At 36.4% G+C, this 25,504-nt stretch overlaps 1 protein-coding gene across 9 annotated transcripts in view; it reads left to right on the forward strand.

Annotated features, from left to right (window-relative positions):
- Positions 1 to 25,504, forward strand: part of Ascc3 (activating signal cointegrator 1 complex subunit 3) — a 357,473-nt gene that overhangs the window by 173,915 nt on the left and 158,054 nt on the right. For all 9 annotated transcript variants that reach the window (XM_074077814.1, XM_074077822.1, XM_074077820.1 and 6 more), the window contains 2 exons: positions 24,288 to 24,479; positions 24,791 to 25,015. In XM_074077814.1, the coding sequence (XP_073933915.1) occupies positions 24,288 to 24,479; positions 24,791 to 25,015 (417 nt within the window). The remainder of the gene's footprint in view (positions 1 to 24,287; positions 24,480 to 24,790; positions 25,016 to 25,504) is intronic.

Consider the following 25,504-nt stretch of genomic DNA (forward strand, 5'->3'; position numbering starts at 1 on the left):
AGACTTGGTCATGGTGTATGATGTTTCTGATGTTTTGTTGAATTCGGTTTGCAATTATTTTTTTTCATTTAAGAACTAATATTTATTTATTTATTGTTTTATTGTTTTATTATTTATATGTGCATACAAGGCTTGGGTCATTTCTCCCCTCTGCCCCCACCCCCTTGCTTACCACCCATTCCGCCCCTCCCTCTCCCCCCAGCCCCCTCAATACCCAGCATAAACTATTTTGCCCTTATCTCTAATTTTGTTGAAGAGAGAGTATAGGCAATAATAGGAAGGAACAAGTGTTCCTGGTTGAGATAAGGATAACTATACAGGAAGTTGACTCACATTAATTTCCTGTACATCTGTGTTGCCTTCTAGGTTAATTCTTTTTGATTTAACCTTTTCTGTAGTTCCTGGTCCCCTTTTCCTATTGGCCCCAGTTGCTTTTAAGGTATCTGCTTTAGTTTCTCTGTGTTAAGGGCTACAAATGCTAGCTAATTTTTTAGGTGTCTTACCTATCCTCACACCTCCCTTGTGTGCTCTCACTTTTATCATGTGCTCAAAGTAAAATCCCATTGTTGTGTTTGCCCTTGATCTATGAGGGAGAACATACGATTTTTGGTCTTTTGGGCCAGGCTAATCTCACTCAGAATGATGTTCTCCAATTCCATCCATTTACTAGCGAATGATAACATTTCATTCTTCTTCATGGCTGCATAAAGTTCTATTGTGTATAGATACCACATTTTCTTAATCCATTCGTCAGTGGTGGGGCATCTTGGCTGTTTCCATAACTTGGCTATTGTGACTAGTGCCACAATAAACATGGGTGTGCAGGTGCCTCTGGAGTAACCTGTGTCACAGTCTTTTGGGTATATCCCCAAGAGTGGTATTGCTGGATCAAATGGTAGGTCAATGTTTAGTGTTTTAAGTAGCCTCCAAATTTTTTTCCAGAGTGGTTGTACTAGTTTACATTCCCACCAACAGTGTAAGAGGGTTCCTTTTTCCCCGCATCCTCACCAACACCTGTTGTTCGTGGTGTTGCTAATGATGGCTATTCTAACAGGGGTGAGGTGGAATCTTAGTGTGTTTTTAATTTGCATTTCCTTTATTGCTAGAGATGGTGAGCATTTTTTCATGGGTTCTTTTGGCCATTAGAATTTCTTCTTTTGAGAAAGTTCTGTTTAGTTCACTTGCCCATTTCTTTATTGGTTCATTAGTTTTGGGAGAATTTAGTTTTTTAAGTTCCCTGTTTATTCTGGTTATCAGTCCTTAGTCTGATGTGTACCTGGCAAATATTTTCTCCTACTCTGTGGGTGTTCTCTTCAGTTTAGAGACCACTTCTTTTGATGAACAGAAGCTTTTTAGTTTTATGAGGTCCCATTTTTCTATGCTATCTCTTAGTTGCTGTGCTGCTGGGGTTTTGTTGAGAAAGTTCTTGCCTATACCTACTAACTCCAGAGTATTTCCTACTCTTTCCTGTATCAACTTTAGAGTTTGTGGTCTGATACTAAGATCCTTGATCCATTTTGAGTTAATCTTGGTATAGGGTGATATACATGGATCTAGTTTCAGTTTTTTGCAGACTGGTAACCAGTTTTCCCAGCAGTTTGTGTTGAAGAGGCTGCTATTTCTCCATCGTATATTTTTAGCTCCTTTGTCAAAGACAAGTTGGTGATAGTTGTGTGGCTTCATATCTGGGTCCTCTATTCTGTTCCACTGGTCTTCATGTCTGTTTTTGTGCCAGTACCATGAAGTTTTTATCATTATTGCTTTGTAATATAGTTTGAAGTCAGGTATCTTGATACCTCCAGCATTGTTCTTTTGACTGAGTATTGCCTTGGCTATTCGTGGCCTCTTGTGTTTCCATACAAATTTCATGGTAGATTTTTCAATCTCTTTAATGAATGTCATTGGAATATTGATGGGAATTGCATTAAATATGTAGATTACTTTTGGGAGTGTAGACATTTTTACTATGTTGATTCTACCAATCCATGAGCATGGGAGATAGCTCCACTTTCTGTAGTCTCCCTCAATCTCTTTCTTCAGAAGTTTATGGTTTTCCTTGTAGAGGTCAGTCACGTCTTTTGTTAGGTTTACACCTAGGTATTTGATTTTTTTTGAGGCTATTATAAATGGAATTGTTTTCATACATTCTTTTTCAGTTTGCTTATTGTTAGTATATAGAAATGCTAATGATTTCTCTATGTTGATTTTATATCCTGCTACCTTACTGTAGCTATTGATAATGTCTAGGAGCTTCTAAGTTGAGTTTTTTGGGTATTTAAGGTATAGGATCATGTCGTCTGCAAATAGGGATATTTTGACAGTTTCTTTACCTATTTGTATTCCTTTTATTCCTTCTTCTTGCCTAATTGCTCTGGCTAGGAATTCCAGTACTATGTTGAATAGGAGTGGAGATAGTGGGCATCCTTGTCTGGTTCCTGATTTTAGAGGGAATAGTTTCAGTTTTTCTCCATTAAGTATAATGCTGGCTGTAGGTTTGTCATATATAGCTTTTATAATGTTGAGATACTTTCCTTCTATTCCTAGTTTTCTTAGAGCTTTTATCATGAAATGGTGTTGGATCTTATCAAAGGCTTTTTCTGCATCTATTGAGATGATCAAGTGGTTTTTGTCTTTGCTTCTGTTAATGTGTTTTATTACATTTATTGATTTTCGTATGTTCAACCACCCCTGCATCCCTGAGGTGAAGTCTACTTGGTCGTGGTGAATAATCTTTTTGATGTGTTGTTGAATTCATTTTGCCATTATTTTGTTGAGGATTTTTGCGTCAATGTTCATTAAGGAGATTGGCCTATAGTTCTCCTTTTTGGAGGTGTCTTTGCCTGGTTTTGGGATAAGTGTAATACTGGCTTCATAAAATGTGTTTGGCAGTTTTCCTTCCCTTTCTATTTCATGGAACAGTTTAAGGAGGGTTGGTATCAGTTCTTCTTTAAAGGTCTGATAGAATTCAGCAGAGAATCCATCAGGTCCTGGACTTTTCTTTTTGAGGAGGCTCTTGATTGCTGCTTCAATTTCATTTTGTGTTATAGATCTATTCAGGTGATTAATTTCCTCTTGGTTCAGTTTGGATGATCATATGTATCTAGAAATCTGTTCATTTCTTTTAGATTTTCAAATTTATTTGAATATAGGTTCTCAAAGTAGTCTCTGATGATTTCCTGGACTTCCATGGTGTTTGTTGGTATCTCCCCTTTTGCATTCCTAATTCTACTAATTTGGGTTTTTTCTCTCCTCATTTTAGTCAGTTTTGCCAGGGGTCTATCAATCTTGTTTATTTTTTGAAAGAACCAACTTTTTGTTTCATTAATTCTTTGTATGGTTTTTTTGGTTTCTATTTCGTTAATTTCAGCTCTTATTTTTATTATTTCTCTCCTTCTATTTGTTTTGGGTTTTGCTTGTTCTTGTTTTTCTAGGAGTTTGAGATATGTCATTAGGTCATTGATTTGGGATCTTTCAGTCTTTTTAATATATGCAGTCATGGCTATAAACTTTCCTCTCAGGACTGCCTTAGCTGTGTCCCATAGGTTCCGGTAGGTTGTGTTTTCATTTTCATTGACTTCCAGGAACTTTTTAATTTCCTCTTTCATTGCATCAATGATCCATTCTTCATTAAGTAATGAGTTATTTAGTTTCCAGCTGTTTGCATGTTTTTTGTCTTTACTTTTGTTGTTGAGTTCTACTTTTACTGCATGGTGATCAGATAGTATGCTCGGTATAATTTCTTTTTTCTTATATTTGCTGAGGCTTGCTTTGTGCCCTAGGATATGATCTATTTTGGAGAAGGTTCCATGGCCTTCTGAGAAGAATGTTTATTGTGTAGAAGTTGGATGAAATGTTCTGTAGACATCAACTAGGTCCATTTGATCTATTGTATATTTTAGATCTAGGATTTCTTTATTGATTTTTTGTTTGGATGACCTATCTATTGATGATAATGGGGTGTTAAAGTCTCCCACAACCACTGTGTTGGCGTTAATATATGCTTTTAGGTCTTTCAGGGTATGTTTGATGAAATTGGGTGCATTGACATTGGGTTCATACAGGTTGATGATTATTATTTCCTTTTGGTCTATTTCCCCTTTTATTAGTATAGAATGTCCTTTTTTATCTCATTTGATCAATGTAGGTTTGAAGTCTACTTTGTCAGAGATAAGTATTGCTACTCCTGCCTTTTTTTGGGTGCCATTGGCTTAGTAAATCTTCTTCCAGCCTTTCATCCTAAGCCTATGCTTATTTCTGTCGGTGAGATGGGTTTCCTGTAAGCAACAAATTGTTGGATCTGCCCTTTTAATCCATTTCGTCAAGCAGTGCCTTTTGATGGGTGAATTAAGTCCATTAACATTAAGTGTTAATACTGATAGGTATTTGTTGATTCCTGTCATTTAGTTGTCTCATTTGTTTGAAGGGTTGCTTGTGTGTACCTAAGTTGAAGTTACTCTCTACTATCTTGCTTTTTCTTATCCGGTGGTTTGGTGCTGCTTACACCAAAGACTTAACCATGTCTTTTCATGGTTAAGTTGGGTTTCACTTTCTGTGTGCAGAATCCCTTAAAGAATGTTTTGTAGTGGTGGCTTTGTGGTCACATATTGTTTTAGTTTCTGCTTATCATGGAAGACTTTTATTGCTCCATCAATTTGAATGATAGTTTTGCTGGTAGAAGTTATTTTTATTCAGTGCCGGGAAGATCTCACCCCACGCTCTTCTTGCTTTTAATGTTTCTGTTGAGAAGTCTGCTGTAATTTTGATGAGTTTACCTTTGTATGTTATTTGTTTTTTCTCTCTTACAGCCTTCAATATTCGTTCCCTAGTTTCTGAACTTGTTGTTTTAATGATGATATGTCGTGGGGTAGTTCTATTTTTGTCTGGTCTGTTTGGTGTCCTGGAGGCCTCTTGCATCTGTATGGGAATATCTTTTCTACATTTTGGAAATTTTCTGTTATTATTTTGTTGAATATATTACGCATTCCCTTCACTTGCACCTCTTCTCCTTCTTCAATGCCCGTGATTCTCAAGTTTGGTCTTTTGATGGAGTCGGTGAGTTCTTGCATTTTCTTTTCACAGGTCTTGAGTTGTTTAATTAATACTTCTTCGGTTTTTCCTTTAATTACCATTTCATCTTCAAGTTCTGAGATTCTTTTTTCTGTTTGTTCTATTCTGCTGGATTGGCCTTCCGTTTTGTTTTGCCGTTCTGTTTCGTTCTTTTTTCTAAGGTTTTCCATATCCTGGGTGGTTTCCTCTTTTATGTAGTCCATTTTTGTCCTGAGTTCATTTATCTGTTTATTCATCGTGTTCTCTGTTTCACTTTGGTGTTTATACAGTGCTTCTAAGGTTTCCTTTATTTTTTCTTTTGCTTTTTCAAATTCTCTATTTTTGTTGTCTTGGAATTTCTTGAGTGTCTCCTGTACATTTTGGTTGACCCTATCCAGTATCATCTCTATAAAATTCTCATTGAGTACCTGTAGTATGTCTTTTAAATTATTCTTGTGGGCTTCATTGGGTCCTTTGGCATAGTTTATCTTCATTTTGTTTGAGTCTGGATCTGAGTATCTATTTTCTTCATTCCCCTCTGATTCCTGTATTAATTTTTTGCTGTGGGGAAATTGGTTTCCCTGTTTTTTCTGTCTTCCCCTCATTGTCTTTGGTGTTGTTATTGTCCCTGTAACGTGTGCAATTAAGTTTTTTCTAACATGTAATAATAACAATGGTAATATTTAGAATGGAACAGTGAGCAGAGATGGAAAGCAAGAAGGTAAAGAAAAGGAAAAAAGAAATAAACAGACAAGAAGGAGAAAACAGAACAAGAAATCAGACAAGAAAGTTTCAAAGGTATAAACAGGGAGCGTTAGTGTACTAATCGACAATAAGCTGAACAGGCATTAGAGGGACAGAGAGAGGATTAAAAATAAAAAATAAAAAAAAAAGAAGAAAAATAAAAAATAAGTAAATGAAAGAAATATATATATAAAAATAAAATGAAAAATAGAAAATTAAAAAAAAAAAACAAAAAACCTCCAAGTTCAAATGCAATGAGGTTTCAGTCTTAATAATTTGGGTGTCCTTCTCAGTCTCCAATCCTGGAGATGGTGCCTCAGATGTTGTTCTGTAGTTATCTCCTCAAAGGGGACGCATAAAGTAGAACAAAACTACACACACACACACACACACACACACACACACACACACACACGCACACACACGCACACACGCACACACGCACACACAAAAACCCCACCAAGTGTCCTAAGTTCAAATGCAGTACAGTTTCAGTAAGTTTTTCAGAATGCTGGTGTAATTCAGTTGTTCTCTCATCAAAGGTAGGGAGAAAAAGAGAAAAAAAAAAAAGTCTGGAGACAGTTCTGAGAATGGTATCTGTGGCTGTGGCTTGCCTGCCTGCTGCTGTCAGCCTGCTGTTGCTGGAGGCGTTATTTATGCAGATCTCTGGGGTGAGTTTAACACTCACCTGGCCCTGCAGGCGTTGTTTATTCAGAGTTGTCCTGTGCGTGAGCCTCTGCTACAAGTTTTCCCCGTTCCAAGCACACTGGCGAAGGAGACACTACACCCGCATTCTCAGGCCTGCATGTTTATTTACAGTTCATGTGGGAGGTGGGTTTCCCCCCTCTCCTGTGCAGTTTTCCTCCCACCACCACTTTTACAAGCTTTCCTGCTCCTGATTACTGGGCAGTGCTACTGCTCCTGCCAGCTGCAATGTTTGTTTACAGTTCATGTGGGAAGTGGGTCTTCCCTCCTCTCCTTTGGAGTTTTCCTCCCTCCGCCACTCAGAAGCTTTCCCGCTCCTGGTTGCTGGGCGCGCTCCCCCGCTCCCGCCCACCCCACTTGTTTATTTACAGTTCTGGGAAGGAGTCCCTTACCCCAATCGTTGGTGCTCAGTGCACCCCACCCTTTTTCCCATGTGTCTTTATTGTTCTTATTGCTTATTAGTCAATTTCTCTTTTTTTCCCTGGATGGAGGTCGGTCTGTCCAGGGAGCTATGCTGCTCTGGCCCAGGCTTGTCTGTGGGAGTACCGGGGTACTGTGAAGCTCACCTTGTCCGTGTCTTCCCAAGTCATCTGTGCACGGGCGACTGGTGGCCCAGGGGCCCTCCTTGTTTCTCCGTGTAACATGAAGTGGGGATTCTCTGCGCCAGCTGGAGGTGTGGAGAGGTGAAAGTTTTGCCTGTTCTCGGTGATTTTGCCTGCTAAGTGTGTCTCCAGTGTCTCTCCAAGATTTCACTATAGGAGGCTCGGTTTCTGCTTCCTCCCTCTAGCCGCCATCTTGGAATTGCCAAGCAGTTTGCAATTATTTTATTGAGGATTTTTGCATTGATACTCATTAAGGAAATTTGTCTATAGTTCTCCTTTATAGAGGTATCTTTGTCTGGTTTTGGGATGAGAGTAATATTGGCTTCATAAAACGAGTTAGACAGTGTTCTTTCTCTTTCTATTTCATGGAATAGTTTAAGGAGGTTTGGTATTGGTTCTTTTTTAAACTTGTGATGGAATTCAGCAGTGAATCTGTCAGGTCCTGGACTTTTCTTTTGTTGGAAGACTCTTAATTTCTGCTTCAATTTTGTTTTATATTATAGATCTTTTTGGGTGATTAATGTCCTCTTGGTTCAGTTTTGGATGCTCATAAATATCTAGAAATCTGTCCATTTCTTCAAAATATTCAAATTTATTTGAATATAGGCACTCAAAGTAGTCTCTGATGATTCCCTGGATTTCCGTGGTGTTTTATGTTATCTCCCCTTTTGTATTTCTGATTTTACTGATTTGAGTTTTTTCTTTCCTCATTTTAGTCAGGTTTGCCAGGGTTCTGTCAATCTTATTTTTTTCTTCAAAGAACTAGGTTTTTGTTTCATCAATTCTTTGTATGGTTTTTTTGTTTGTTTGTTTCTATTTTGTTGATGTCAGCCCTTATTTCTCTCCTTTTCTTGTTTTGGGGTTTGCTTTTTTCTTGTTTTTCTAGGAGTTTGCGCTGTAGTATCAGATCATTGATTTGAGATCTTTCTCACCTTTTAATATACGCCCTCATGGCTATAAACTTTCCATTTAGGACAGCATTTGCTGTGTCCCATAGGTTCTCGTAGGTCGTGTTTTCATTTTCATTAACTTTCAGGAACCTTTTAATTTCCTCTGCTATTTATCAATGACGTATTGATCATTGAGCAATGTGTTGTTCAGCTTCCAGTTGTTTGCATGTTTTTTACTGCTGTTTTTATTGTTGATTTCTTGTTTTAATGCATTGTGGTCAGATAGAGTACATGGGATTATTTCTATATTCTTATTTTGCTGAGGCTTGCTTTGTGCCCTAAGATGTGATCAATTTCAGAGAAGGCTGCATGAGCTGCTGAGAAGAATGTATATTGTGCAGCAGTTGGGTGAAATATACTGTAGCTGTCAGCTATGTTCATTTGGTCTATGGTATGATTTAGTTGTAGAATTTCTTTAGTGATTTTTTGTTTGGATGACCTATCTATTGGTGATAGGAGGGTATTAAGGTCTCCCACTATCCCTGTGTTAGAGTCTATATATGCTTTTAGGTCCTTCAGAGTATGTTTGATGAAGTTGGGTGGGTTGATGTTGGGTGCATATAGGTTGATAATTGTTATTTCCTTTTGGTGTATTTCCCCTTTTATTAGTATAGAGTGTCTTTCTTTAACTTGTTTGATCAATGTAAGTTTGAAGTCTAGTTTATCCGAGATAAGTATTGTTACCACTGCCTATTTTTGCTGGCCATTGGCTTGGTAGATCTTCCAGACTTTCACTCTCAGCCAGTGCTTGTTTCTGTGGATAGGTGGGTCTCCTATAGGCAGCAGATTGTTGGATCTTTCTTTTTAATCCCGTTTGCCAATCATTGTCTTTTGATGGAGGAATTAAGTCCATTGATCTTTAGTGTTAGTATTGATAAGTATGTGGTGATCCCTATCATTTAATTGTCTTTGTTGTTTAAGGGTTTGATTATGTGTAGCTGAATCAGTGTTACTCTCTACTTTCTTGCCTTTTCTTCCCCTGTGGTTTGGTGTTGCCAGCATTTTCATGGTTTTGTTTGCTTTCACTTTCTGCGTGCAGATTTCTTTGGAGAATCTTTTGTGGTGGTGACTTGTTGGTCATATATTGGTTTAGTTTCTGCTTCTCATGGAAGACTTTTATTGCTCCATCTATTTTGAATGATAGTTTTGCTGGGTAGAGTATCCTAGGGTTGAAGCTATTTTCATTTAGTGCCAAGAAGCCCTCACTCCATGCTCTTCCTGCTTTAAAGTTTCCATGGAGAAATCACTGTGATTTTGATGGGTTTACCTTTGTATGTTATTTTTTTTTCTCTCTTACAGCCTTCCATATTCTTTCTCTAGTCTCAGTATTTGTTGTTTTAATAATAATATGTCACCGGGTAGTTCTATTTTTGTCAAGTCTGTCTGGTGTTTTGGAGGCTTCCTATACCTGAATGGGCATAGTTTTCTCTAGATTTGGGAAATTTTCTGTTATTATTTTGTTGAATATATTCCAAATTCCTTTTGCTTGTCCCTCTTCTTCTTTAATGCTATGATTCTCAGGTGTGGTCTTTTAATGGAGTCAATGAATTCTTGCATATTCCTTTCACTGGTCTTGAGGTGTTTGACTAATAGTTCTTCGGTTTTTCCTTTAATTACCATTTCATCTTCAAGTTCTGAGATTCTGTCTTCTATTTGTTCTATTCTGCTGGAGTGGCCTTCCATTTTGTTTTGTATTTCTGGTTCATTCTTTTTTCTGAGGTTTTCCATGTTGTGGGTCACTTCCTCTTTAATGTTGTCAATTTTCATCCTTAATTCATTTATCTCTCTGTTTATGGTATCTTCTGTTTCATTTTGGTTTTTACTTAGGGCTCCTATGCACTCATTTGTTTTTGTGTTTTCTCATATTCTTTATTTTTGTCCTCTTGGAATGTCTTAAGTGCCTCTTGTGTGTTTTAGTTGACCATGTCTAGTAACATCTCCATGAATTTCTCACTGATTACTTGCAGGATTTCTTCTTTCAGGGTGTTCTAGTGAGCTTCCTTAGGTTCTTTGACATAGTTTATCTTTGTTTTGTTGGAGTCTGGATCTGGGTATCTGTTTTCTTCATTTCCCTCTGAATCCTGTAATAATTTATTTTGGGGGGAAGAATGGTTTCCATATCCCTTTTTCCTCTTCCCATATTTCCACTTGATACCATTTCTGTCCCTGGACTATGTGTAATTTAGTGTTACTGAGTTACAGTAGTGAAACTAACCAAATCAAGGGAGAAGGAAAATATAGAGAAAGAAAGAAAAATAGAAGGAAAAAAAGAAAAAATTTAAAAAGTGAGTACCAAGGAAAATAGCAGTTAGAGATGGTGGATGACCAAAGAGCAAACCAGACAGCCAAACCTTTAAAGGAAGGCAAACAAAAAAAAATTTTTTTAATTAAAACAAAAAAATCACCAGTTCAGGAACAGTAGAATCTCAGTCTTAGTAGTTCTGCTGTTAATCCTTTAGCATCTAGACTTGTCTGTGTCTCCTAGGCAGGTTTGGAGCCCTCCATGTCGGGTGGCAGGTGGGTGGGGTCCCATAGGCCTGTGGGTGGAGGCCTGTTGTTGAGATGATCTAGCCGGCCTTTGTAGCCTGGGCCTGGCATGCCTGAATGGCAGGGGCCTAGAAGAGTGGAGAGTGTGCGTGCCTGTGTATCGCTGCCTTAGCCGGCATTAGGGGTGCAGTCCCAGTGGAGATCATGTATGCCTATGGATCACCAACCTGGCAGGCCTGAGGGGCACGGCCCAGTGGAGATCATGCCGGCCTTTGCAGTCCTGAGGAGCGCTGCCCGGAGAGATGGTGAATTTCTGTGGATCGACAGCTTGGTAGGCCTTAGGGGTGCAGGCACATCAGAGCAGAGATCGTGAATGCCTTGGATCCCTGGTTTTGCAGGCCCTAGGGGCACGGCCTGGCAGAGCAGAGATCATGTAGGCCTGTGCAGACCTTAGGGGCACAGCCTGTGGAGTGCAGATGTGCGTGCCTGTGGATCACTGGCTTGGCAGGCCTTAGGGTCGCGGCCTGCCAGAGCAGAAGTGTGGGCCTTAGAGGTGTGGGCCGGGCAGAGTGGAGATTGTGAATGCCTGTGGATCGCCTGCTTGGCAGGCCTTAGGGGCGATGCCAGGCAATGCGGAGATTGTGCAGGCCTGTACAGGCCTGAGAGGCGCAGCCCATGTGTGCCTGTAGATTGCCAGCTAGGCAGGCCTTAGGGGTGCATCCGGCAGAGATCGTATGGGTCTGATGGTTGGGAGTTTCAGAGATTGCAGCACTGGCGGGGCTGAGGAGTGGGCCCAAGGATCAGAGATCCCATGGCCTGCAGAGCAGTGGCTCTGCTGGCCTATGGGGCAGGCCTTGGTGTGGAGAAGCCTTCCAGAGCTCGGGGTTCAGAGTGTTGATGTTTCAGCTCTCCCTGGTGCTTTACCTCAGCTACATGTGTCTGCAGCATCTCAACAAAGTCCCTGGTTCATGGAGCTCACACAGTCTGTGGCTGTGTCCCAGTCACCATCTTGGATCTCTCCATATTTCTGTTCTTAAAATAGAACTCTGTTTTCAGAAAAACATACTAATAAGTAAACATAAAATGGTGAGAAGACAAAGAACAGTATGAATATATTTTCCCTAATTTGCCCCATATAAGATTACTTTTTTGTTACCATCTCCACAAAGGTATTGTCTGTAGAAACCTCTACTTTTTAAAAATGTAATGTACCTCAAAGAGTAGGATCAGCTTATATTTATAGAGGTAAGCATATCATTAAGAAAGCAGATATTTTCACTATTGAACCATTGTTTTCAATTATGATTTGCACTTTAAGTTAAATAACTTCAAGATCTCAATTTTTTTGTCTTTAGGAACACAATTTTTCATAGGTTTTAATATTCTAGTATTGATTAAGTGTTCCTACCCACCCCTACACTGAATTTCTCTGATTTACACTGATGTGGGTTAAGTTTTCATACGTGTATCACTCATACTGAGTTTTTCCTTTAGGTGAAAATGGTCTGTTATATGATAAGACTAATGAATGTAGTTATTAGAATATCTTTTGAACAAGTGAAAATGATATGTACTCTCTGCTAATTTCAAGTATAATTTTATGACTTTTCATTTTCTAGATCTAATAGTAATTTTGTTTTCATAGATTCATCTTAGTCTTTGCCTAAATTGATGGCAGATGGAATCAGTGGAACTTTGTTACAAATATGTGATACTCAATATCAGCAGCTGTCTTTAGTTCTGCTTCACCATGTCACTGTGGCCAGATCAAATTAGATCCTCTTCCTGGAATAGATAATTCTGCTCGCTAAACACAGGGAGCATAATAGCTCCCTTTATCACAGTCTCATTTTATCACAGACTCATCTAACTGTATGTAAAATACTATCTTCTCAGAGTTTATTCTTTCCTCAACTATTTCACCAACCCTTTCATGGAGGCCAATAAAGTATTTCTACTATGTTGGATGCACATAGAAAGGGCATCAAAACTTTGTTAGTATTTTTTTAATAAAGTCAAAGAAAATTAGCAAAACATAGCACCAACTGCTTAATTGGATTTTTGGAAGCATGGTGTTTTTTTCTTTTTTTAAAGAAAGATAACCTAGTGATAGAACAAGGCTTTGGACCTAGGCAAACTTGGATTTAATTTTGACTTACACACCCTTTTAACTTCTCTTACAGCTTTATAATGTAAAACATAACAATGATATCTATATCTTAAGATTTTTGTAGTAAATAATGTATGCCTCACCTGACACACAGAACAGTTCTGTAAATGGTTACATGTGAGTTTGGAAAGGAAAGGAAAGGAGATTATAGCTTTAAAGAATGGTAAATATGGTCCAGGCATGGGAGCACACACCTGTATTTCTATGTACTTGAAGGATAGAGATAGGTTAGGATTTAAGGATAGTCTGGGCAAAAAGATGAGACCCTATCTTAATAAGCAAGTCTGGTGTGGTGGAACATATCTATAGTCCCAGGTACTTAGTAGGCAAAGGTAAAAGTGTCTAGGTTCAAGGCTTACCCAGGAGAAAGTGTTAGACCTTATCCAAAAACAAACTCAAGCTAGAGACTTAGGGCATGCTTCAAGTGGTACATCGCCTGCCTAGCAAGCTTAAGGCCCAGTCTTCAATCCCCAGTACCACGCAAAAATAAAAAAATTAAAGCTTTGAAAACACAAAAATAAGAATGAATTGTAAAAGCCAATAAACTATTTAGACTAATAAGGCCTAAAATAGAGTAGTTAGTATCTAAGTGTTTATATGTGTATTTATTAAAGTTAGTAACTAAAACATGATAGTTCCAGTACACAAAGGCAGAAATACAAGGGCAAATAAACTTTGAAAGGAAAATAATCCTTGGATAAAATTAAGTAAGTTAACAAACTATACATTCTTAAACCTAATAAATCATCAAAAACAAACGGTGACAATGTCCAGTCCTGAGTATGACTTGAGGGTTTGGCATACCTCTAGATTTTAATAATAGACTGTAACACCCTCTCTGTTTCTAGAGCCTTTAATCTTGACATCCTAAGCCTGAGATTCTCTTCCTAGGAAGATTAAAAGAAAAAGTTAATTTACATCAAGATTTTTATCTCAACATATTATATACAAAGTGAAAATATATAGAATTCACCCACAAACAACAGTAGGGGAATTTTTGAAGTAAGATACGAACTGTAATTAATTAAATTTTGTACACTTTATTAAGAATCACTATTTTAGAGTATGTGACAAGACATTCAATTCTAAATTAACATGTCAATTTTAACTCAGTTGGTCACAACTTCAGTGCTGGGAACTGTAATAACCAGTTGTATAGGCAAGACCTCTGCTTGGGAGATACAGGCGGTTTAACAGAGGACTGAAAAGTAAATAAATGTATGTATGTGTGGAAAGCAAAAAGTGCTAAATGGCAAAGGAAAAGAAGGAGCAGTTCAGGGAACAAAAAAAGAGAAGCAAAGCAGATTCATTTAGGTCAGTGGTCTGAGATTTTAATAGGCAATAATAAGAGTAAAAAGCATTCCAAGGAGAGAAAAAAAGATCATGAGAAAAGGATCACACTAGATATGTTTGCATTTTTTTAGGTGATGCTGGGGTAACCCTAGATATATTTGGAGAATAAGAGTATTCCCGGGCTACTTATGTAGCTCATTGATAGAGTACTTGTGTAGCATGTGCAGGGTCCTGTGTTTGATTCACAGCACTGCAAAAAAACAAACAAAAGAATGTTCCTTTGTTGTTGGAACAAAAGGTGCATGGAGAGCTAGGCATGTGGGTTTTGGTAAGAATAAGGAGGGCTTAAATTCTATGCTTAGACTTTTAGACTTCATATGCGCTTGAAGAACCAAATTATATGGCCAGAATTCAAGTACTGAAAACTAGGATTCATTTTCCTCCAGGCAGGAGAAATTCCCAGAGCCCTGGTGTACATTTCAGTGTAGCCAAGCATACTTTCTTACTTTGAGTAAGTGAGATTCTTTTTTAAAGAACATTGTAAATAACATTGAGATTTTATCATTATTTCTTTTGCTGTTACTTAGTAAATTTCTTTTGTTGCAGCTTTTGTTCCTGTGTTTTAAATTTTGTTTTCCATATGTGGAATAAATTTATGTAATTTTATATATGCTATTAAGGGATAATGATGTTTTGGGAAAGTATGTTAGCTACAATACTGGTGCTCTTTCATTTGAAAATACTTGATTAGGAAAAGTGCTCTAAAGACTTATGAATTGGGGTGGGGGGAAGGGAGGAGTAATGACCCAATCATTATATGCACATATGAATAAAGGAAAAAAAAAAGACTTTTGAATTAAATGAATAACTTTATAAATCCCTAGGGATACTGCAATTTATTACAATAAACATTAAAGATCAAAAATCACATTTTCACTGTGTAGTTTTTAAATTTTAATATCAAGATTTACTTAAAAACAGCCAAATAAATAAAGATAATGAAATTTTACTTGCGATTTCTCTTCTGCTAACCAGAGTGGCATTGCTGCAAAGCTAACTGGTTTTTGTAGTAATCAGGGCAGCCCATGTGGGAACCAGGACCATCTTTCAGTGGCTATATCAGTAATTTCTTTCTCCTGAATTAATGTGAATAATTAGCGTAGTCAGATTAACATATGGAAATTGGCTATGAGGAAAAGGCTAGTTTGTGTCATTATAAATTGATTGGATACAAATGAACCTTAAGTTTTGGTGATAGTTACTAAGCAAATATTTACTGAGTATAAGCTAGTTACCAAGTCAGTAAGTATAAATATAAATAGACTCTTAGGACAACCTACTATAAGTGGATTGAGGAAGACATGTGCTATGTCAGTCAAAACTTAGCAAAGAAAACAAGCCATTCTAGATACATTTTAAACAGAAAAGAATTTCATACAAGTAATTAAGTACTTACTAGAAATTTTGAACCTCGCCCCCTCCTATTTTTTCACCCTGTTGTGCTGGGGAACCAAATCCAGGATCTTGGGCATGCTAGACAAGTACTCTACCACTGAGCTACATCCACAGGCCTTCAGAAATTTGATAAGATTGGAGAAATAGCAATATCAGGCTGCCACTAGAACTTTTGGATATAAGAATTAGTCATCATGATGGTAATCAGCAACTAATAAGTCACAGCTGTCACTGTGGGTGCCTTCTAACACTTGTGAACACACCAGAAAGCCAATTTTGCATGAATGGTACAGCTGTTAAAACTTTCAGACTTCATGTCTCTAAGATCTTGCTTACCAGCAAGTAACAGCAGGAGGATGGTTATCACTTATCTCTCCACTTTCATCACCCAGATCATGCATGAGTTTTTTTAATTAGCAGAACAAATTTTCACATGTAGTACCCGTATTACAAGTGATCAGGAAAATACTGATTCTCCATTCCAGTCCGTGCAGGAAGACTCATAGAAGGTGAGAGTAGATTTTCTTTGTTGATTAATATTCTTTGCTTTAATTGGGAATGGAGATATTTTTAGGAAGAGTAGGTATTTGTCCCTTTACCTTCCATTCTGGAAGGACAGAAATTAAGTGATTAAAGAGTTGCTTTTATGGCATTTATAATAAATAATAAAAAGGAATCAAGTGCTAAGAAAACGTAAACTTGGGAGATCTGATCTAGATGATGGTATTTGTTCACCAACAAAGTAACATTTAAGCTGAGATCTGAAGGTTGAGAGTGGACAGGGCAAAAGTGGCAGATACTTGTTCAAGTAAAGGCCCTGAGATCAAAAAGGCATAACATTTAAGAAAAGAGGGAAAGTATAAAGTCAAAGTGACTAAAACATAGAGAATCATGGGGAGTAGCAAATAGCTGCTGTGTGGGCGTAAGACGAGTCTAATGTTGTAAGCTTGGAATAGACCACTATGGCCTTGTATATCTTGTTACAGATTTGGTATTTTATCTTGAAAACAATAGGTGATGATTCAGAGGTGGTAGAAGGCAGTGGCATGATCAGTATTGTGTTTGTGAAACAGATCACTTTACAGGCAGGACAAGAAGAAAGGTGAAACCAATTAGATATGTGAATTCAAGTTGGAATATTTGGAAAAATAGTGGTAGGACTGGGTTACTGGGACATGGAAGATTGAAAAAGAAAGATCTAAAAGTTTTTGACTTTAAAAGATGTCTGGCTAGTATAGTTGAATAGGTAGGTGGATCATAAAGGAAAAATAATCATAGAGAAGGATTAGTTTGGGGGAAAGCATGTTATAGATCATGAATTTCATTTTGGCATGCTCTATTTGAGATTACTGTGATATGTAGAGATGTTGAATAAGTATCTGAATGGGAATATCAATCTAATATATCTGATTTGGAGAGGGGAACCACAGGAGTGGACATGAATGATAAAAGAACATAGAACCAAGTCTTAGGGAGCTCTAATATTTAAAAATTAGATATAGGAGAGTGATCCAAAATGGAGCCTCTAAAATATTATCATAAACCCAATGGAATATATATATTGTGCATTCCTGTGAGTGATCAAGTAATGTGAGTGCTGCAAAATACTCACTATATTAAAGAAGATGGAAGATATTGCCAACTTTGTTTAGAATCTTTATCATGTGCATGGTGAAGCATAAAACCTAGATTAAGTTGTTTGATGAATGTAAAAATAAAAAAAACTCAAGTGTAGCTATGAGTTTTGAAAAATCAATTTATATACAAAAGGAAAATTGGTAGTATCTAGAAAATGGGAAATAGTACCCAGAAGGATAGATATATTCTCTTCTTTTCAAGTTGGAAGTGATAAGTTGCTGTTCTATGCTAACTATCCAAAAAAGACAGAGACGAATTTGAAACTGACTATGAAAGAAAATACAAAGGTCTAGAAAAGTCAAGAGACAGTGGAATCCAAAGAACAAATGGAGAGATTTCCACTTTGGCAAGGTGGGAGAAGAGGCTGTATAGTTTACAATGAATGACTAGCAGTTCTAGGAGTATATTGAAGTTTCTTAAACTAGCATGGAGGAATAGTAGAGAGAGAGTAAGAAATTTAGTCACCAGCAAAGAAATAGCAAGTATAACGGGGCAGTGGTGTAATAGATCATTGCTTCCCCATTATCTACTTTCATATAATCTATCAGAATCTCTGAAACTAGACCCCTAGAAATTTTAACATGATCCTCAAAAATCTTGTTGATAGCATGATTTAGAATATTTGTTTAGGTGATCTAGTGACAGGTGACTAATGGTCCTTATTCTGCAAACAGGGATGGGAGACATGATCAATTTTCTTCTCACAGTATGATGAAGGACACAGCACCTAAGGTATTGCCTTCCTTGGCATAGAAAGCACAGGACCAATTTCAGTTGCCTCATTGAACAGAGTTTAAAGTGAAATAAGAATTCTGAGAGAGAGAGGGAGAGGGAGGAGTGGGGGGAAGAAAGAGTGAGGATAATATATTACATTCCCTGGGTCTTTAAGTCTTTAACCTCCTTTGTCAGGGAGAAGCCAGATCATGGTTTATACTTTTAACAACCTCAGCAGGTTCTTTAGTAATGATTCAGATCCACCATCTGATGCTGGTTACCTTTATAAAGATTGAATGATAAAAGTAGCAGTCAAAAGATGAGAATTGTATAATCTTTCCCTAACATTATAAGGCATGGCTCATTTAATTATTGTGAAAAAGAACAGTATCATTTGGGGACAATATTTACCACTTCCTGGATAAATTTTAGTTTTTATAATTTCAGTTAACTTATTCCTTTCTTTCAGTTTAATGGACTTCAAATTATTCATATTAAATTATAGCTTATACAGCTAAATTCCTTCAAAGGCTTACAAAAATCACCATTAATTTGGGTTTCTAAACTGAAGTCCCTATGTTGTTTGTGGATGTTTTTTTTTTTGGTCTTATGGCTATAACTAAAAATTCTGTTTTTCATTAATATCCTTAATTACTTCCTGTCTCCATGTAGTACTAGCTCTGGACTGGTGGCAAAAATAGTGATTGTGCTGAAACTGTCCAAACCAGGAGACACCATGGTATAAGCAAGTTTAACTCCATAACCCATGGCTCTAATCATCTCTTCTCCATTCATTTCTCCAAATAAAACTTCTGTTAAAAAGTTTCCTATATTTCTTATTAGAAATTATTTTGTATGATTGTTGTGGATGTTTATATGTGTTTGTGTATATGTTTTAGTGTGAGTTGGATCCAATTTGTTATACACATTTTATGTCTCATTTTTTTATAGTGTGTCACAGAGACCTTTCCAAATAAACACAGAAAGATTGTTTTATTATTTTAACAAGTGCTAGTATACCACAAAGTGGATATTCTAATAACTCACTTACTCTGTCCTGTGTTAAGGAATACTTTTGTTATTTCCAGTTGTTTTTATTAACAGTTCTGCAACAAAAATTCCTGCTCAGATTCTCAGCATTTATAACTATATACGCAGGAAAATTTCCTAGCAGTGGAATTTATCCATCATACAACAGATGCTTTAAAAATTTTGGTGAAAGGTCCCAAAACAGCTAGGTCCTCTCATGCCAATTTGCTAACTCTAGGCAGGTTTTTAATAGATTAAAAAAATATACTTCATTATTATTTTGACCAGAATTTCTTTAATTAGAAGTAAAAGTAAGCATGTTCTGTACTGGTCATTTGTCTTTCTTTTTCTGTAAATTGTTCATATCCTGCTTCATTGTATATTAAATTGCAATGACTACCATGTATGTTGTGAGCATTTTTCTATATAATCTTTTATTTTTGTTTATTTATGTATATTTTTACCTTGTGGGAATTCTACCAATTTTTCAATGGCCTCTGGGTTTTTGTCTTATATATATCGTTCCTACCTACTTTATCCATGCTTTCTTTAAGCTTTTTTAAAAGATTTTTATTTTTACTATTGAATCCTTGATTTGTTTGGACAATATTCCACATAGTAGTGGGCCTATCATCTCTTTCTAAATGCATCCTGTTTTTTCCTATTGATTTTAAATTTTCATGTAGAAACTTGTTATATTTACATCATTTTCTGAACTTTCTCATCTGATCTTGTTGTTTCTTCTCTTGTATCAGGTGCTAGCGATACAAATAAGTCAAAATACCATTGTCAAAAATGACAATATCATTAATTTTTCATGCCTTTATTATAACATCATATTTTAAAGAAATCATTTGTGTGTTTGTCTTTTGCCAGCCTTCAAATTCTCTAATACTCTGTAAATTTCTTTACAGAGTAAAGAAATTAAAAGAAAGTAAAATTACTAGGATCCAACATATGATAAATGTATGTTTCTTATTTAAATCATTGTCTCTTTGATTCTTTAAAGTGTGTTTTTCTTAGTCACAGAGTCATGTTTCACAAATTTGTTAGGAGGTTATTTTCTTAAGAATGTCAGTAATTTAATAATGAATATGAGGTTGCTTGGCATGAAATAATTTCATAAGGTCAAATTGTATAGCTGCTTTATGAATAGATGGATAAAAATACTACTGCAGGTATCTTCCTGGAAGAAACTTTAGTACATAATCTTTTGTGTGTGTTAAAGAAATTTGAGGAACTGGGTAGATATGCAGATCCAAGAGTATAGAAAGGTGTTTAACGTCATTAACTCTGAGGGAAGTGCAAATTAAAGCAATGTTCTACACGTATTCCAATAGCTAACATAAACATGATGACATAGTGCAGGCAAACCTGAGAAGCAGGTGGAACTCCTACCCATTACTGATGCAAATGCAAACTGTTAACAGCATCTCTGGAAATGGTTTGCCAGTTTTCATAAAGTTTAACATACATTTGCCATGTGCCCCAACAGCTCCATTAGGGCAATTACACTAGACAAATGAAATCATATTCACACATGCATGCATGTATCAATGTTCATAGAAACTCTACTTATAATTACACCAACTAGAAATGACCCAAATATCAATCAGTGTGAAATTAGATTAATAAATTGTGATATGCCCATCCATCCCAATGAGTACTACTCAACAATAAAAAGGATAAACAATTAATATATGCAGTCTGAAAGACATTCAGCTATATGAAAGAAACTAGTCCAAAAAGTTTGGTTTTTTTTTTATTCAACTTACATAATATATTCATATTCTCTCTCTCTCTCTCTCTCTCTCTCTCTCCCTCTCTCTCTCTCTCTCTCCCTCTTTCTTTCTCGGGCTAGGGACTGAACCCAGGGATTCATGTAAGAGCTCTACCACTGAGCTACACCCCCAGCCCTACATAATCTTCTTGAAATGACAAAACTATACATCAGTGCTTGCCAGGGACTATAAGTGGGGATTATTTTAACTATAAAGAAATAGTGCAAGGGAGGTTTTTTTGATATCTTGATAATGGCAATAGTTGCATAATTAATAAATATTTAAAAATTCATGGAACTGTATGCCACTGTTGAAAAAATAGTTAATTTTACTATTTGATAATTTTCATTTATTTTTATTTTCTATTCTGGGGGCACAATGTGACATTTACAAAAGTTCTTACAATATGTCATAGTTGAATTCACCCCTCTAGCATCCTCTTTTATCCTCCCTCCCCCCCACATTTCTGAAATAGCTTCAACAGTTCTCATTTTTCCATTTACATGAGTACAGACTGTTTCTACCATATTCACCCTCCTACACCCTTTCCTTATATCCTCCTCCCTCCCACTGTTACCAATCCCCAAGAAAGGACCTGTCTTACCTTCCTGTTCTTGGTTTTCTAAAAAGCCACTTTGGAAAACATTATGGAGGCTCGTTTAAAAAACTGAACATAGATCTGCCATATGATCCAGGAATACCACTCCTAGGGATACACCCAAAGGAATGCAACTCAGGTTTTCCAAAGGCACCTGCACACCCATGTTTATTGCAGCACTATTCACAATAGCCAAGTTATGGAAACAGCCAAGATGCCTCACTACTAATGAACGGATTAAGAAAATGTGGTATTTATACACAGTGGAATTTTACTTAGCCACAAAGAAGAATGAAATTTTGTCATTCACAGGTAAACTGATGGAACTGGAGAACATCATGTTAAGCAAAGTTAGCCAGGCTCAGAAGGCCAAACATCTTATGTTCTCCCTCATATGCAGATTATAGACCTAAAACAAATGCATTAATATTATTGGACATGGGTCACATGCTAAGGGGAGAAGGCATACAGGAGGAATAGGGAAAGGGAAGGAAACCTAAAACTCAAAAGTGTTTGATGTGCCCATTGTAGAGGAGCTAATAAAGTAATCTTAAACTGACAGAGACCACTATGGGAAGGTGACTGGGAAGTAGTGAAGAGGTCTGGTAGAGATGAACCAATTCGGGTTGTAATACACATGTGCATGGAAACAATACTAGGAGTCTCTCTGTATAGCTGTCTTTATCTCAATCTAGCAAAAATGCTATGTCTTTCTTATTACCTCTTATGTTATCTCTTCAACAAAATTGGAGAAGAGGGCACAACAGGTTCTGCCTGGAAGTGAGGGGGGTGAAACCAGGGGTGGGGAGAGATGGCCCAAACAATGTATACACATATGAATAAATTAATAAACAATAAAAAAGACATTTTTGTTTAACATATCTATACAGGGTATTACATTGTGGCATTCCCATGTATATACATTTTATAACCCAAATTGGTTCATCACATCTATTTTAATTTTTAAAATAAGATTTTTTAGTTCATTTTAGTGAACTAGACCACAAAGGGGAAATTCAGATTCAAAGACAGTTAATAGTAAACAATCCCAGGCTTAATTTAAAATTGTTGTCACATGATATCTCTGCAGAAAAATATTTTTAAATGCACAGAATATGTAAAAATGAAATAAAAGAAGTGACTCTTAAGTGTCTCTTAGTTTCTCTCAGAGACCAGATTTGATGCACCCAGTTGGTGGCCATTACAGCTGGTAGAGTGTGGAACCCAGTGAATAGGAGGTGTTTTATCAGTACTCCAGATCCTCTTCCTTCCTTCTGAGAAAATTCTTACTATAGTTAGATACTTCCTGTATTTCTTCCTTTGTCATTGGTGTCCCAGCAGGCCTAGCCAAGTCTTACCTCAACTGGGCTTTGTCCAAGGGATCTACATCTATAACAAACACATCAGAATATTCCAACACAAGGGCTCCTCAGACAACCGGCTTTGCCTGAAATAAGCAGCAATCTAGCATCTGATTTGTACAGGACAGCTCCACAAAGCAATTTTAGCTTTCTTTTCTGGCTCTGAGTGTCTCTCGAGTATTACTGAAGAAATGAAGTAGATGAAATGTCTTTTCTCCCTACCTTTGGTCTCTAAAGGAGCTCTGTTATGTCTTAGCACATACTGAACAACAAACTTTATCCCAAAGTTTTCTCACATTCATAAGAACTGTTTTAAGAAGATCAATAATATTATCCCTTGTCTAAAATGATAAAGGGTGAAACAATATGATCCAAGTGTAGTTAGTCATGAAGTGTACTATGGTTAAGTGTAAGTGATTTCTACAGACTGACTACACTGCAAAAAAAAATAGAGCAAAAATGCACTCCTTTTTGAAACTTGAAGAAAATAGTCTTTTGTATCAGTATTTGTTTTGGACTCTAAAAGGCTCAAAATGAATAAGTTGTTATTTACTTGGTTGGCCACTAGATGGTGGGGTTTACAAATATATTGTAGTTTTATAATTGCTGCAGATTTCATGGAGTCCTATTTCCTTAGATCATTTTCCACTTTATTATTAACTTGGAAGTTTAAAATTGTAAGTGACTTGAAATATGGTCAATATGACAGTCTGGATTAGAACCTCAGTCTCCTGAAATCTCATTTTCTGCCAATGTAAAAACATAGAAAAACTGTTCAAAAAGAAGCTCTTAAATTATTGATGAGCTTTTTCAGAGTAATAATAAATACATGACATGATAAACAAAAAGTTTATGTAATCATAATGTAAAGTCTTTAATTTTCAGAAATATTTTTCTATTATATAGTATGTCTTCAATGAATTTTATATCTTCTGCTATGGCACTTATACAGATAAGTGTACCAAATCCCACATCCAAGCTCAGACAAGCCCAAAGAACAGACCCTACTCAACAAAACCCAACATTTAGCAAATGCTACACTCAGTGTAGTTGTAAAGCTGAGAAGCCAAGACAGGTGGTCAATGTCATCCCATCAAAGATCACCATATTGAATACAGCTGTAGTGAACAGCATTGAGTTTATTGGCTCATTGCAGTGAGCAAGACCAAGAGGAACCATGGTAGGAAGAGGGAAAGGCTTCTAGATAGTGGGTCTGGAGTAGAAAGTGTAAAACCCTGAAGTAAGTATGGATTATCAAAAAAAGAGATCCAAAGAAAAGCCATCCATGTGGCTGATGTGGATAAGTGAAGTTAGGGGATATGATTCATTTTTATAGGGCCTTACAGTATAAGGACTTTGACCTTTACTCTTAAAAGTGCCTACATACATTTACACTTATTTTTTGTGGAGCATTTTTGGAAGGATAAGAAATAGGTAAGATTGATTAATTGCAAGAATGACAGCTGAATGAAAGAGACACTTGCTTTTCACTTTGGTCCTTTGAAATTTTGCATCATGTTCCAATACTTTTAAGATAGAAGACAGACAACTTCTAAATGATTTTTATGTAAAGCATTATATACAAAGACTTAGATATACTGAAGATATTTAAAAATTAAAACAACTGTGGATTTTTTTATAAACTCACTCCACAGATCTGTTCAATAATAATTGCTTTTAAATGCTTTTTTTGCTTTATTGGTATCTTCTCTAGGTCCAAAAGTCAAGAAATAAGCAAGTACGAGAATTATTCCCAGATGGTTTTAGTATTCATCATGCAGGAATGCTTCGACAGGACAGAAATTTGGTTGAAAACTTGTTTTCTAATGGGCATATCAAAGTCCTAGTCTGTACAGCTACATTAGCTTGGGGTGTCAATCTTCCTGCTCATGCTGTTGTTATTAAGGTAGGAGCTTATCTTCCTTTGCACATGGATCTCTTTGTGTCTTAAAACAAACTGCTGGACTGATTTATTTAGAAAAATGTTGTGATTTGGCTCTTTCATTGACTTTGAATGTTATTTATATAAGGCCAGAGTTATTTTCTCCAATAAAAATGTAGTTTAAACTGTGAAAATTTAAATCTATCACAGAGATCAAAGTATTAGTTAAAGTACACTCTTGAGATCTTGCCATATTTGCCCAATTTCAGTATTCAGTGCTTCAGGATTATATTTATGTGTTTTTATGTAAATCTTATTAACTTTTCCTCATGTAGGGAACACAAATATATGCTGCAAAAAGAGGATCCTTTGTTGACCTTGGAATTTTAGATGTCATGCAGATATTTGGCCGAGCCGGGCGACCACAATTTGACAAATTTGGGGAAGGAATCATTATAACAACACATGAAAAACTCAGCCATTACCTCACTTTGCTTACTCAACAAAATCCAATTGAGAGTCAGTTTCTGGAAAGCCTTGCAGATAACCTGAATGCAGAGGTAAGAGCTCATGAATAAAAGATTGTAATAGAGTCACTAGCTTTAAGAATAATAAAGGTTGAGTTGGTTCTATTTTATAGTATTTAGGAAATTATTTAGTATTTGTGTCATGTAGTCAAAAGATCACAGTCTGCCAATATTGTTGATTAATTTACTGCAGTACAAAATGTAGACGATACAACTAATAAGAACACATTCCTAAATGACTGTATTTTTATTTTGTGAAGTTTTGTTATGAACTGTAAATCCAATGCAAACTTACACAAATAAGGGAAACAAGTAGCAATAATAGCAACAAGTATTTATTTTTCAATTTTATAAAGTTTTTAATGAAGTGTTTAACAAACTTCTATAAGATATATATTGTTCTTTTATCTTTATTAGGTCATTTGAATAACTTTGGTTACATAAGATGTGATTTCTTAAATTCAGCCAGAGTATACTTTGTTTAGTGTGTGTATATGACTTTTACTTTAAGATCTAAATAAC

Source organism: Castor canadensis, chromosome 1 (assembly GCF_047511655.1).
Source record: "Castor canadensis chromosome 1, mCasCan1.hap1v2, whole genome shotgun sequence".
NCBI lineage: Eukaryota > Metazoa > Chordata > Mammalia > Rodentia > Castoridae > Castor > Castor canadensis.